General features: G+C 38.6%; 1 protein-coding gene across 1 annotated transcript in view; it reads left to right on the plus strand.

Moving 5' to 3' along the window:
- Positions 1-8,768, plus strand: part of LOC103462632 (transcription initiation factor TFIID subunit 4) — a 94,938-nt gene extending 86,170 nt beyond the window's left edge. The window contains exon 14 of the mRNA XM_008405533.2: positions 5,442-8,768. Within this exon, the coding sequence (XP_008403755.1) occupies positions 5,442-5,615 (174 nt within the window). The 3' untranslated portion in view covers positions 5,616-8,768. The remainder of the gene's footprint in view (positions 1-5,441) is intronic.
- The last annotated feature ends 5,341 nt before the right edge of the window (positions 8,769-14,109 follow it).

Below are 14,109 nucleotides of genomic sequence, written 5' to 3' on the forward strand. Positions count from 1 at the left end.
TAACAGGATGCCAGACACAGGGCTGAAGTGATCAAGGTTTTTCTGGCTGTATAAAGCATAGAGCACTTTAGCACTACCTCCTCCCCCACCTGTTGCTGTTCGCAGCGAGCCCAGATTTTATATTGACAAACAAAACCAGTCAAGATGTGGAAACTAAAGTGGGCCGAATTTCTATTTTCTCTTTTAAATAAAAACAATTAAGCAACAAATTTGCTCTGAATTTCTGCATCTATGCATAAGAAATATGGTGTTTCTACTAACGGTTTTCATACTGAGTCTCATACCAGCCCATGTCTAATTGGTACAATTTGTATGCATGCCACCGCAACGTTGCTGAGRACTAAAAACATTTACGAGGCCTTAATTCAAACAGGCTTTAAAAGCTCYGCTCTCCTTAGGTTCTATCCTCTGTGTTTTTTCTCCATGTCCCCCCATGTGAACAAGTCAAACGTCTGAAGAGATGTATTGAAGTATCCCTGCACATTCTGTACGACGGATATGTCATATGACATATTGCCTTGCAGCAGCCATCACAGATAAAATGACAGATGCTGTTTTTTGCCTCATGGATCTTTCTTGGCCAAGTTGATTTTGAGACATTGCTTTTTGCTCTGCCCTGCTGTCTCAGTGATGCAGCTCTCCTGCATATTCTTTTCTCTTTGCCTTTCCTTTTCATCCATTGCGAAACTTACAAAGGCCGCCTGCTTTGTTCTCCACCGAATTTCAAACACGGTTGGTGTGTAATTGCTAGCGACAAGAAGAGCGTGGTTGTTGATGTCTCACTTTCCTTTTTAACTGACACTCAGCCATCTGCTTTGTTTAGCTTCGATGTTTACCCCGCCCATTCGCTGTGCCTCCTCCACATTATTCCTTACATGTACCGGTGAAAAACCTGGTCTCCATAGATACACTAGGCCAACTCCTTAAAAGAACTGATTTATTTTTTGTGTGGAGGACACATGAAGACAGGAGGAAAGGGTGACTATGCCGTTTCGTGAGAATTCCTGGACAAGCCCTGACCTTTCCGTCTGTGTCTCACTAAAGTCTGCCCTTTTTCCTGAGGGAAATGAGGCATTCTGGGAGCTGCAGTGCACTACCTACCTTCGTCCACTTCAGTGGAAGCGCCGACTGGCCGCCTGTGGCTACTTCTGCACATCTGTCCAGGTGGATGGATGGCTTTGATTGGAAACAATCCCTGACCCTGTCGTCGGCCTGACTCCTGACTGGCAGTAATTGGCATGGCAGTAGGCAGGCCCATCTTTCACTTGTGGTCAGCCATGATTGACCTGATTAGGCCTGGGTAGCTCCCCAGAGTGAAGGGGTCTGGTGTGGCCTGGGGCAACAATGAGCTGGCTGTACCCACGTGCCCCTCGACCAGCAGCAGAAGATGATACATGTTGCTAAAGTAAGTTGGCAGCAACAGTGGCCTGACTAGCTTCACTTGTCAAGTCATATCCAGGGGTCAGAGAGTTTACCGAGGGGAAATCTGAGACACGGCATCGTCATACATATTGTACGCACAACCGAGCATATGAGAGGGCGGGTGCTGGAGGGTTTTGGTTTGGTTCCTGTAGATTCAAACCCATCGTATGTTTGCAATTAAAGCTGGTGTGTACAGTGTGTTTACAGAGTGCTGCAATCAACGTAATTGGGAGAGGGTGTTCCTGACTGAAACGTCTGTCTTATTTCTCTCCGCCTGGGTTCAAGTGGGCACTTGCTGGCTTTGTCCCAATGTAAATGCATCGCTTCACCTGTTTCACCTTCTCTATACACTTTCATTTTTACATTATTCATGTTTTTTCTGGCTCAAATACAAAGACCTACAACAGAGCTTTTGACTTCAGTGAAAACAAACCAAGAAARTCAGGGAGAAAAAAAAAAGGAWAAAAAGCTATGTGAAATGACTTTATTTTCCCTTTCAATTCTAATTAAATCACCACTGACCACTGTATTGTTCTGGGTTTCTTCAAAACTSAAACTGTAAAATAAAGTTTAAAAAAAAGTTTAATAAAATTTATTTTAACAAAATCGAGAACAAAAGATTGAAAAATAACACATGACGTAAATAAACACGAAGGGCAGAAATTGCATGATGTCATAATTTTCTTGCAGACCTCGTTTTAGCTCATCTTGCAGCCTGATCTAGACAGAACGTCTGGTCAGAACTGTTCTCATGTCAGATTACTCTTGCATTATTGGTCATAAATGTGAAATGTGTGTGTGTGTGTGTGTGTGTGTGTGTGTGTTTGTGTGTGTGTGGCTAATGTCGACAAGAAGCAGTTGTGTCTGTCCTACTTTTCTGCTGAACCTTCAAGAATTTCTGTATTTGAATTGCTTGTGAAGAATGAAATGTCTTTACCAGAATAAACTTTATGAAMATTTTTTCTTGTGTCTTTCTGACTAGAGTATAGGTTGTTTGTTCAGACAGCTTGTGAAGGTAACACAGAAAAGCAGTGTGTGGCTCAGCAGAGACTGACCCTGATGAAAAGCACACTTTTGTCACAACACAATATATTGAATTTATTTGAATGACCATGTAAGATAAAGGCGTTTTCTACATTTTTACCTGCTCTGGTTSTGCCTTTCATCTTTTTTATGGCTACTTCTTTTCACATTCAAACTTGTTTTACTCAGAGCAAGAAGACAAATGCTTCACTTGGAGAACCCCTTGGKTTTTTTTGTCCTTACAAGCTAGAATCAGGTCCAGAAACGTCTGGAATTTGAATCAAGTTTTTTTTCAGATTTGTATTTCCAGATTTTGTTCCCTATTCCATTGTCTAAATGTTGTTCCCTTGCTTCCATCCTTCAGTTTGTTTTTACTTTCTTCCTTGTGCTCTTCTTTCTTTCTTTTGGCATTTTATCCATTCGTTTTACATTTATTCTTCTTTTCTGATGTCCTTTATTGCATCCTTTCTTCCCGTGATGTTGTTTTCCTTCCTTCCTTCCTTCCTTCCTTCCTTCCTTCCTTCCTTCCTTCCTTCCTTCCTTCCTTCCTTCCTTCCTTCCTTCCTTCCGCATCTTGTTTTTCTTTCCTTTCCTCTTTACATCTTTCTGCCTCACCTTCCTTTCATTTTTCCTTTCTTCTTCTTTGGGTCTTGTATCTTTTCTTCCTTTCTTCTTTTAAAATTAGCATATTTTTGTCCTTTTGTCCTCATGTCTTTTCTCATAATTTGTCTTTTCTTACTTTTAGCTTTACTTTCCCTTGCCGTCTTTCGTTGTGTGCACTTTCAAAACTTGTATCCTTGTGTCATTCCTTCCTTCATTCCACCCTTTCTTCCTTCTGTTTTTCCATAGTTTTTCCTTTAAGTGAACTTTTGCTGCCTGAATGAGGCGTTTTTATCTTGTCAGAAGCTCTGTTTGTTTATATTGCAAATCTTTTCGTATTCCAGGCAGMATAAAGGTAAGGTGTCTTTTGACTGTGCCTGCCGTTTCCCTGGTTATTGACAGTATTTTGTAAACATTTTTCTGAGCCTTTTTGTTTGAAGAAAAGGTTTCAGTGTGCACCTGAATATCTGGATGTTATTATGCCATCTTTTGATCCCATTCATGCTCTACAAGAGGGGATTAATTTCTCTAATTGGAGGTGTATACTCGCTTTGAGGCCGCAACATTCTTAACTCTTGATACTGTCAATGTGTTTGCCATTCAACAAAGATGATGTCATATCGTCAATTGGAAACACAACTACTGCTTCATTCCTAGCACGGTTTGTTTTGACCATGTAAATAGTTTTTTCTTCAACCCCTGCATAGTAACAAAGACCTCCTTGAAAATAAGGAGGAATTCCTCTGAACGCCCTGCCCTGCTCTCGGGTGAGAAAGTCTCACCAGAATAGTCTCTTAAGATCCTCGAGACAAACATCACAACTGGTAACGTTTTTTAGTTTTCATAAAGAACTCATATCAGTACCAGCAAATAACTAGAAAGTGTAGTCACAGAACTTGTGTTCTCTAAAAGAAATGTTTTAAGTGGTTTGGATTTATGTCAAAAACTGTGAGGTACAGATAATTCGTCTGAACATAAGTCAGCAATTTTAAAAACCCGACTAAGGTGATGAAATGGAAATTTTGACCACGTTCTTTACACCATTTCTTCAGTTTGTTTGTGTGTGTGTGTGTGTGTGTGTGTGTGTGTGTGTGTGTGTGTGTGTGTGTGTGTGTGTGTGTGCGCGCGCGCGCATGCGTGTGTTTAAAGCTTTCTAAAGTTCCCACCTCATCCTTTCAGGTCGTTTGATGTCTGACCTTTAACTAGACCGTTGAAACACTTCAATCTGGTCAGACTGTTGCTGATTCGCTGCCTTGTTTGGGATAATTGTCTGCTGGTGATCCAGTCGTGGCCCAGCTTTAGCCGTCAGAGAAATTGTTCTATTTTTGACTCTTGATTACTTTGGGATTCAGGAGACTCAAAGACTCCAACATGCTAACCAAATCATCAGCCCTCCACCCCCATGTATGACGGTTGGTTTGAAATGTTTGTCAGGATTATGGCCAGACGTTTTTCTTGCCTCTGTTTAAGATGCTTTGTTTCAGAAGTTTTAGGTTCTTTGCGGTTTCACTGAACTCAGCACAGACAGATGTTGAGGAGAATTTACTGGCGTGTCTAGCACAGCTCTTTCCATGAGTAAATAATTCTGTTTTGGTGCTAAATGTGTGTATCAACCCTAGAAGGAAAGCTAAAAGACCAGCGTCCTCGCTCTGGGTGGACATTTATTGTATTGTTTGTCATTTATTTTGATAAATTTTTTTATCATGAAAACTTTTTCATTTATTGTTGTCACAATAAATTCCAATTAATTTATTGTGACAACAAAACTGTCGATGTTTTGGGGATTATTTTCACAATTGTTTTCAATGTATGCATTTTAGTGATAAAAATCGTACTTTTTTGTGTTACTGGTGTCCTAAAGAGCTGTTTGTGGGGCTATGATTGCTGTGTCATGCAGTCAGAGCCATACAGTTACCTAAGAAAAGTAATAAACAGCTCTGATTACTTTTATCTTTATCACAATAGTGAAATATGGGCTGAATGGCCAATTAGCAAGAAGAATCCATTACTCCAAAAGCAGATATAGTCTTGGACTGTAACTTTATTTATTTTTTATTCTTGTGATCTAAAAAAACGTTGAGCCATATTGACTATAAATTTAGCAGTTACATTTTCAATAGTTACATGTCCATATCTCTGTAGTTTGCAATTTTCCTCTACTTTGTGTATCTGAAGGTAATTGATTGCACTGGATTTCATTTTGGGGTATCAGATTAAAGGGCACACGTTTCAGAGTTGGTACTATTACCTCCCTCCACCTTACAACCATTCCCCTTKTGTAGGTCTCACTTTGTGGTGGTAATGTGGGAAAATGAGAAAAAGGTCAAATGGCATGAGTTGTTAAGCGAGGCGCTGTACATCTTCCTCTTCCTCACCGGAGAACTTCTTGTCTCCAGGTCTCCAGCAGCACGGCCGGCTCCCCAGCGTGCTCCTCCGCCCCGTCCACCTCATCTCGCCAGTACACTCGACAGCGCATCACCCGCGTCAACCTCAGGGACTTGATTTTCTACATGGAGCAAGAGAGAGAGACTGCCCACTCCCTCCTCCTTTACCGTGCACTGCTCAAGTAGCCTCTGCTCTGCTCAGCACCCACCTCAACCTCCACCTTCTCCACCTCCTCCTTCCCAGCCACGTGCCTTCAGATCAGGTCTAATATTTCTGCTCTGTGTCTCTATATGTACTGTAGTGATGTTCGACGTAGCTTTTAACACACAGAGGGTTAGTAAAAAAAAAAAAGCTAAATGTTGTTGTTCCTTGTGCTCTCCGTTTAGCTTCACAGTGTGTAGTTAGATCCTTCGATTTAAAGGCCACGTCACGTACTTTGTGTTGGATTTGTTAGATGAAGGATGTCCAAACCTATTCCATGTGTTCTCGGTTGCTTTTTATTAGTTCACACTGGTATCAGWACCTTCAAAAACCATATAAGTAGGAATTGCAGACTCAGATTGTTACTATCACACCTCAATGCAGACTCTAGTTTTTTGTGTGAGCTATTTGTTGACGCGGGTCAATGAATGTAGTCTAACTGAGCTCAAACGTTGAGACTTTATGGACATTTTACTCCAGAGAACAGATTCCAAATACTGATGCATCTTAATAAATCAAAACGTGTTTGAACTGTTAGTTTACTTCTGAAAGAATCAGTAGATTCAGTTTACACAATGTGACACATTTGAAGCATTTCTTTTTGTTAATTTAGACGATTATGGCTTACAGATGATTCGAATGTTGAATAATGTCAACGAAAAAGTATTTTAAAGAGGCTGTTTCATATGTTCTCCGGACACATTTTGCCATTTTATAGCACAATCAARTAACTATATTACCTTCAGTAGTTATGAAAATGATGTTTATGTCAAAAATAACTTAAGACGAATTTAACTTTGCATCAGAGATGTGTCTGACACTTTAATATTTGTGTCTGTCTCTTTAAGAAGCTCCTGCTCTTTTCAATACTTCGCCTTCAGCACAGCAATGCTTCTCCATTATGCTGTTTATAACCGTTCTTGGTGGCATTGGACTGAGAAGTAGTTTGCATGATGAACTTAGAAAACATGCAGTTCCATCTGGTGTTTGCTAATTGCTGCTGCCAGCCTAGAGAAGCTGAATGGGAGAGAAGCACCAAAAGTGCAATTTTAAGCTATTTTTGTGGTCATTAGATTCGTAATTCTGTGCTTTACTTGCATAACTTTCTGTAAAAGAAATAGCGTCCATCCTCTTTTGCATAAGTTTTATGTTTTTCTCTTGTAGAAAACTAAAAATAAAATGGTGGCTCTATAAAAATAAAAAAAAAATTCCCTATAGTATTAATTTCTAAAAAAAACGGAATTACATTTTCAAAAGGTCTTGTTATATTTATAGGTTAAATGAGTTTCATTATGCTGAATTCAGGGCAAGAATAGTTCTATGGATTATTGAGGTTGCAGATCCCCTAAGACATTTAAGTTTTGCAAAATTGCTGGCCAGCAGTAACATGGTTGTTAAACCATTTTATTTATTTATTTGGCAGTGTGGATTTGCTTCACAACCCACTTAAAGCTACACCAGTTTCTTGTGCAACTTTTTTTTTTCTTCTGCAATGTTTTCTTCCACTAAACCTTCCACTGATATTGTTGAATGCAGCACTCTGGGAACAACTGCCGTCTGTAGCAAGAACTTCTTGTAGCTTAGCGTAACATTTCTGAATTAGGAACTGCTATTTTATTTGTCCATTAATAATAACAATAATGTAATATTTAAATTTTCTGAGTTTTAAATACAGTTTTTATTAGCTGTAAGCCATAATCATCAAAATTAACATAAATATTTGAAATACATTCCAGTGTATAATGAACTGATATTAATGCATGATCTGAATTGAATTTAAAAACACTTTTTGAAGCCACTAAGATGCATCCGTAACACCATTCTGTTACATTTCCTTGCTGTATATGTAAATAGTTCTTTTTGAATTATTTTACAGCATGTATATTTTTATCACAAGCTTTGTAAGAAAAGAAAGTGATTTCTGTGTGAATATTATAAAAGCTGATGTTTTGTAGAAGGACGTGCTTTCAGAGTATCATTACATGACAAATCCCCCCCCCCGTTTCCTCATCCTCCTGCAGTTACCTGCAACGACCACTTAACAAATCCAGACAGTCTTCAATCAGCCTGGCTGACTGGGTTCAGTATCGTCTTATAATGTGAAGTAAGCAGAAGGCAAGCAGACATTCCTCTATCATGTCTCCCGACTTATCGTGTGTTGTACGTCACCTAATGTTTAGAAAACATATTTAACTGTTCTGTCCCTTTTACCCGAGCTTTCGCAGTGACTGAATGGTAAAGGCAGGATATTTGTATTTTCACTTGTATTTTCTGTATTTTTCACCCAAATGAGTAACAGCTGTAAAGTTAAAGTAAAGTGGAAAAGAATAGAAGGAAGCAGTTTTATGATTCCAGATTAGTTTTTCGTTTTCATTGGACTGATCTCTGTGACAGAAAATGTTTTACATACCATATTAAATATTTGCCTTTTTTTTATCCTTAAACAATCCCAATTGTATTATGTAATATTGTCCAGTATGTTTTTTTTTATATATATTTAACTAGATTTCTTGGCCTCTATGCAGCTTTTCTTGCCAGATTGAAAATTTATTTAACTATGTGGGTAAGGGGGATATTTGAAGCAATTGTTGTGCATCATAAATTTAAGCAGCACTTTTTAAAATCTATTTTACCTGACAGCTCAAAGTTGTCGCTGTATTATAGCAAATAGTAAGCACTATTGCTAGTTTCTGTCAGTTTTCACCATATGCTTTATTTTTTGGGAGGATTGGCTTTTATGTTTAACTCATACATTTGAAGTCCAAAACATTTTAGAAACAAGCACAGCACCTCCAATTTGTGGTTGGCTCGGTTACATTTTTATTCAATGATTTTTATTGTTTCCGATGGCTTCACAAGAGGACATTTCTACTACTACAACAACTACTACTACTACTACAGCTTTTTAGCCAAAATAAGAAGACAATAATTCTGATGTAAACAGCTCTTGGAAATAGCATTACATTGCAAGGATGATTTGTAAATATTGTTTACAAAACTGTATGTTTATTAGAACCACGTTATTTTTGGTAAACTCTTGTACATATCTGGAAAATTTCCTGTTTGTGTGAGAAAAACAAAACTTTCGTATTCGTACTTATTTTGTAAAGGAATAAATAAGCTGTTTACTAAACTGAGCGATCTTGACTTTGTCTAAATTCTTCTTTACATTAAAAACAGGAAGGTGAGGGAAATGTGAGGTATGCATAAATGCTCCTGGGTCGTTTATTCTTTTACTTTGTTTAGTTTAATTCATTTATTTGAGTTTTCCAGACTATTCCCAGCTCTTTTCTGTACAGTCATTCTGTTGTTCCAGTATCTTTTGCAAATCCCAACTTGCCTGTCCCCATTTTTTTTTTTTTTTTTACATAAAAACTTCTCAAAAAATATTGCACAACTGGAACATGCTTCAAAACACTTGTAACACTTTTCTCTGCCTCTTGGTGAATTGCCACATCATGTTTAATCTCAGTCTAAATCTATTAGAGTGGAACTTTAAAAAGCACAATGAAGATTGTGCTTAAAGACTTTTGAAGTAAAGATACTTGGTAATAAAATGTCTACAGGTTGGCATAACATAGGTGCATTATATTGCTGATCGTGAATCTTTGCTTTGGGACTTTTGTAGAAAACAATCCATTTGCTTCCTCACTTTTTTAACTTAAAGAAATTTCCAAAAATAAATTTCCCCTAAAGGTCACCACACCATGGGGCATTTCTCTGCTTGTCCTTAATCTGCAGCATGTGATATGAGAACTTTCAGTTTTCTGAAAAATATAGTTTCAAAACTGTAAAATTCCAAGGAAAATACCAAATCGGTGCCCAGCTATCAAAATCCCTCCCAGGTTTCTGTTGCTAATTAAGCAGAAGAATAATTGACCATTTACCTCAGACCTTGGAAAAGCTTATTGTTTTCTGCCTCTCTGCTGTGCTGGACCATGAAAATCCCTCGCCTTGTACAGAGACGAGCAGTAGACACTCGTACGTTTGCTCTGGCTGGCAAATCGGATTAAGTTCCATCTGCTCAAAGTAAACGCATAAAGTTTACCACACAGATATTTTCTTTATTGTATTTTATCTGATAGACCAACACAAAATGTGAAGTAGAAGGAAAATGGAACAAAAAACCCCCCACTAAAAACTGTTCATTTTTATTCTGAACCATTCAAGCTGCCACCTCAAAARAAAAAAAAAAAAAAAAAAAAGATTTGGTGACGTTACCTAATTAGTAAATAGACCCTTCTTGTTTCATTTAAAGCTCAGTGTAAGTGCAGATGTTCTATGAAGATCTCAGATGTTTGTCTGGAGAACGTTATGGAGAAGTTTAAAGCACAGCAGGGTTATAATGCAATGTCCCCAGTTTTAGACATCTGACAGAGTATTTTTCAACTAATTGTGTAGCAATCGAAAGAGTATGGCTATTTCTGGAGGAGAATCTTTAAACGTAATTACTGTTAGTCACTCAAAAACATTTATTGAAGAGTGAAACCAAACAGTTACTTCAAATCTGTAAAAGTCCCATTTAAAGTGTGAAGAATCCCTTTGTGACCCATAAACAAAGCAATATGCAATGAAGAAAACTAATACTGAACATCATCCTGATCACATTATTTGAGGCATGGTAGTGGCAGCATCATCCTAGGGAGATGCTTTTCTTTAGCAGCGGGAAGTGAAGCTGATCAGCGTCGATGGGAAGGCGAATGAAGTCTCTTGGACGTTTCAGAAGACCTGAGACTGGGACGAAGGTTCACCAAAAATATAAACATGAATCCAGGGCTACATTGTAAAGGCATATCCCTGTATTAGATTGGCCTAGTCAAAGCTCAGACATGAATATCTGGCAAATCTGTGAAAACTGGAGGTCAGACACCATCCAATATGACTGAACTTGAGTTGCTCTGAAAAGAAAAATGAAGAATTATATTTTGTAAGCTAGTAAAGAGCTTCAAGGTTTTACAGCCATAATTGCAACATATCTAAAAAATGTCATCTACTTTGTCTTCCATGAAAAATATACTTTGACGCTTGTGGTTGTAACTTCACAAAGTTCTAAATGTAAATACTGTAGTCGTAAACAGTACTAGATGTTGGAAGCTGTTATAAAACCGTCAACCTTTCTAAAAGAGTGACTGAGACAAAGTTAATTTATACAGTACATCCTTTTATTATCGCAAATATGCAAGAAAAGTCAAATGGAGACACTGTAAATGAACACATGCCCTTTAATACCACAGTCTAATTGTTTTAAACACTTTAAATAATATACATTTGCACCTTATTATATGCTTTGAAATGTTTTTTATTTTTTTTTTATCCATATGTACACAATGTAATGTTCTGACTTTTCTTTTAACTCTTTACTGTGAAGTGGCTTTGAGATCTCTCAAAAACACGAAGGTCCCATAAGGCCTACGAGTCCTGACAATTCAATACACAGTAACTGTACAAACTGAGCCGCCGTGGAGGGGCGGCGAAAGCCACGTGAATACTGACGAGCGCTTCATCTGAAAATGGCCGACAACAGGGAAGGTGTTCGAAAAATTTCCAGTCGTTCCAAATGTGTCGAGATGTCTAAAAGGAAGCATCTTTCTTTTTCAAAATCACAAATTTCAGCTCCTAAAAGGTAACACGAGATGCCTTAAGTCTTACATTACTGAAGCACGAATTGGTTTTACCTTCAGCGGTAAAAACAACCAAAGTAAGTTGAGGTCATCTGCAGAGTCGAGTTGCCTTGCACGTTGTGAGCCTGCTCGTGTTTTGACTCATCAGTTTGTTTGGTTTGTTGCGGTGTGGTCCGGCGTAGGAGGGCGTTCTGCAAACGGGGAGGCAGGAAGGGGCCGGGGGAGCTCCGAGAGAGAGAARGAGCCCGACATGCCTCTCTCCACATGAAAAAACAGCATGGTTGACCATTCCCTTTGAGGCAACTGGATCCAAAAGGAGCAAATCAGAACAAAGACGGTTTGCTTTGTGAGAAACTTCATCCACCCTCTGCTCCTGTTCAGACTGCAGAACCCAAGTTTAATGAAAAACTAAAGAAACAAACCCAGTTTAAATCAAGTAACTGCCAGTACCAACAAAGATCAGAGTTAAGCTGCTTTTTTTTTTCTTCTTTTTTTTTTTGTTTCAACTCCGGCTTTTGGAATGGAAGAAACAGCATAGTTAAGTTATGCACAAATAAAAAGCGTGAAAACTTTCTTGCTTCTGTCTTTGATCGAAGACATGCTGAGTGTAAGAGCAAGAGAAGAAGAGAAGGAGCGACTAAAATGCCGCCCACTCGCCTCTTTGTGAACAACAGATTGATGCTAGGAGAGCAGTTCAACTTTAGGTTCTGCCATATGTAATGTGTGAACAACCTCTGAAGTAATCTGGACTCAGAAGTGACAATATTCAAACAGAACTGTCAGGACTTGGAGGATCAAATGTTTGCATCCTTCATACGGTTTTAAATAATGCAGCGCGGCTCAAAGAACATCTTGATGCTCGTACAATCAACACAACTGGCACAGTTTGTTCTGTTGGATGCCTAATTTTCCTCCGTGTTTTTCAGCACTTTAAACCCAACATACACCTAAACGTAAAACAGCTTGACTTGGCGTTGTTTGCTGGGCTGTAATGATTCCTCGGAACGAGTTGGACCGGCCAGGTCTGCGGTAAACTTCGTCAAGTGCAAACAAACATTAAGCATTTAAAGTACATCTCCCGCTGATTCCGAGACACACTAAATGTCAGCTCTAAAACTTGTGCTAAACGGGAGACAGTTTGAGCAGACATTCCTCCAGATTTATTCTCTTTTTAMATTTTTTTTTATCATACTCAAATGCGTCAGATCAGCAAAGTAATTTTAACAATAGACAAAGATAACGATGCTAAATGCAAAAATAAATTTTAAAAATTATTATTAGTATAATTAAGGGAAAAAAACAAYCTTGTTTTGAGTGAGCAGGTAATTAYCCCAACAGTTTTTGYTTCTTTTTTTACCCAGGCTCTTTATTATCATTGAATMGTAAATTCTCATTTTGACTGATTCAAGTGAGGCCTGCAACRATTTGGATGTTGATTTGAATCTTTCCTAGCCTTCCTACGTAACTCCACTTGATTTTCATCTCCCTTCAATGCTCCACCTGAGATTTCTCCCATTGAACTCGATTTCTCAGGATGAATTTCATGGTTTGCTTGAGTCACAGAAGCCTTTGAAGTGGCTTTGTAGCCCTTCCCAGAGKGATAGATGTGAATGACTTTGTTTCTCATTTGTTCTTGAAGTTCTTTTAATCAGGGTGTGACGTGTTGCTTTTATAAACTCTTTCAGCCTGCTTCATATTGTTAGACATGTTTTCTTGATCCTACAGGTCTAACTATAGTCACAGACTGGATGTAGTTAGTAAAACAAAACCAAAATGTAGTTAATCATGGTTGTTTTAGGTTGCTTTTCACTCCTAATRAATGAAATCATCATTTAAAAACTGTATTTTGCATTTAAAAACTGTATTTTGCATTTACTCATGGTATTTTTRTCTCATATTAAAAGCTCTTTAATTATGTGAAGCAGTAAATTTTACAAAAAAAAARGGGGGGTAAAGATGTTTTCATGGTGCTGTCTGTTTTATAGCAAATAAGCAGAAATTTTAGAGCAGCTTTCTTTTTTATGTGCACAACCCATTTGACTATAAACAATGTGGAAACGTCGAGGTTTTCTTCCATTTCTGCTCGAACAATGGGACTTTTTCTGGCTCCGATTTCATTGCCAGTCAGATTGCTTTTGCCACATAGCCTGCAGACATCTGAGTTGCTGCAGCCATTGCCAAGAAACGCTCCCTCGCAAGCTCTCGAAGCCTAATGAATACAATGTTCGTACATCCTTCATTTTGGAGAAAAGGGGTGTGGGGGGGAGGRGGRGTAAGAGACATTAAAAATAATCCTATTAATAATAATTGTGTACACCATGTGATGATAAAAACAGCWAAGCGGACGAGGAAAACAGAAACAGTTTAGCAAACAATGCTGAGTCCGCTGAGGTTTGACAGGGTCACGGGGGTTTGGGGCCTCACAGAATTATATGATGTCCTTATCTTGTCATCCTTAAAAACATCCTGCCTGATGAAGCTTCCCTGGGCCACGGTGGGCCCCTCGTGTCACCAGTCARAGCGGATGCTGGTCCCACAGAAACAGGACTGCATGACAGAGGTGGTGCAGATTGCTGTACATTGTTTTCTTAAAGTAGCTGTGGGAAAATCAGTCAGTAAATCTGCGCTGAAAACAGAGARCTGCGAGATGCCAGAGCACCCGACGGTCCAACAGATTCTTTGGGTATTTTTTTCAAACAGAATGAAAAACCTTTTGTCGTTGATGCTTTCCTCCTCTGTTTGGTCCTACATTCCCCGTGGAGTTCAGCAGAGTCAGTGAGGTTAAAAGCCTCTGCTAATACTTAGTTATGTTCTTGGAGGGGAGGCTGTGGTCCAGCTGGGGCAGAAGGGAGGTGGG

Source organism: Poecilia reticulata, linkage group LG3 (genome assembly GCF_000633615.1).
Source record: "Poecilia reticulata strain Guanapo linkage group LG3, Guppy_female_1.0+MT, whole genome shotgun sequence".
Taxonomy (NCBI): Eukaryota; Metazoa; Chordata; class Actinopteri; order Cyprinodontiformes; family Poeciliidae; genus Poecilia; species Poecilia reticulata.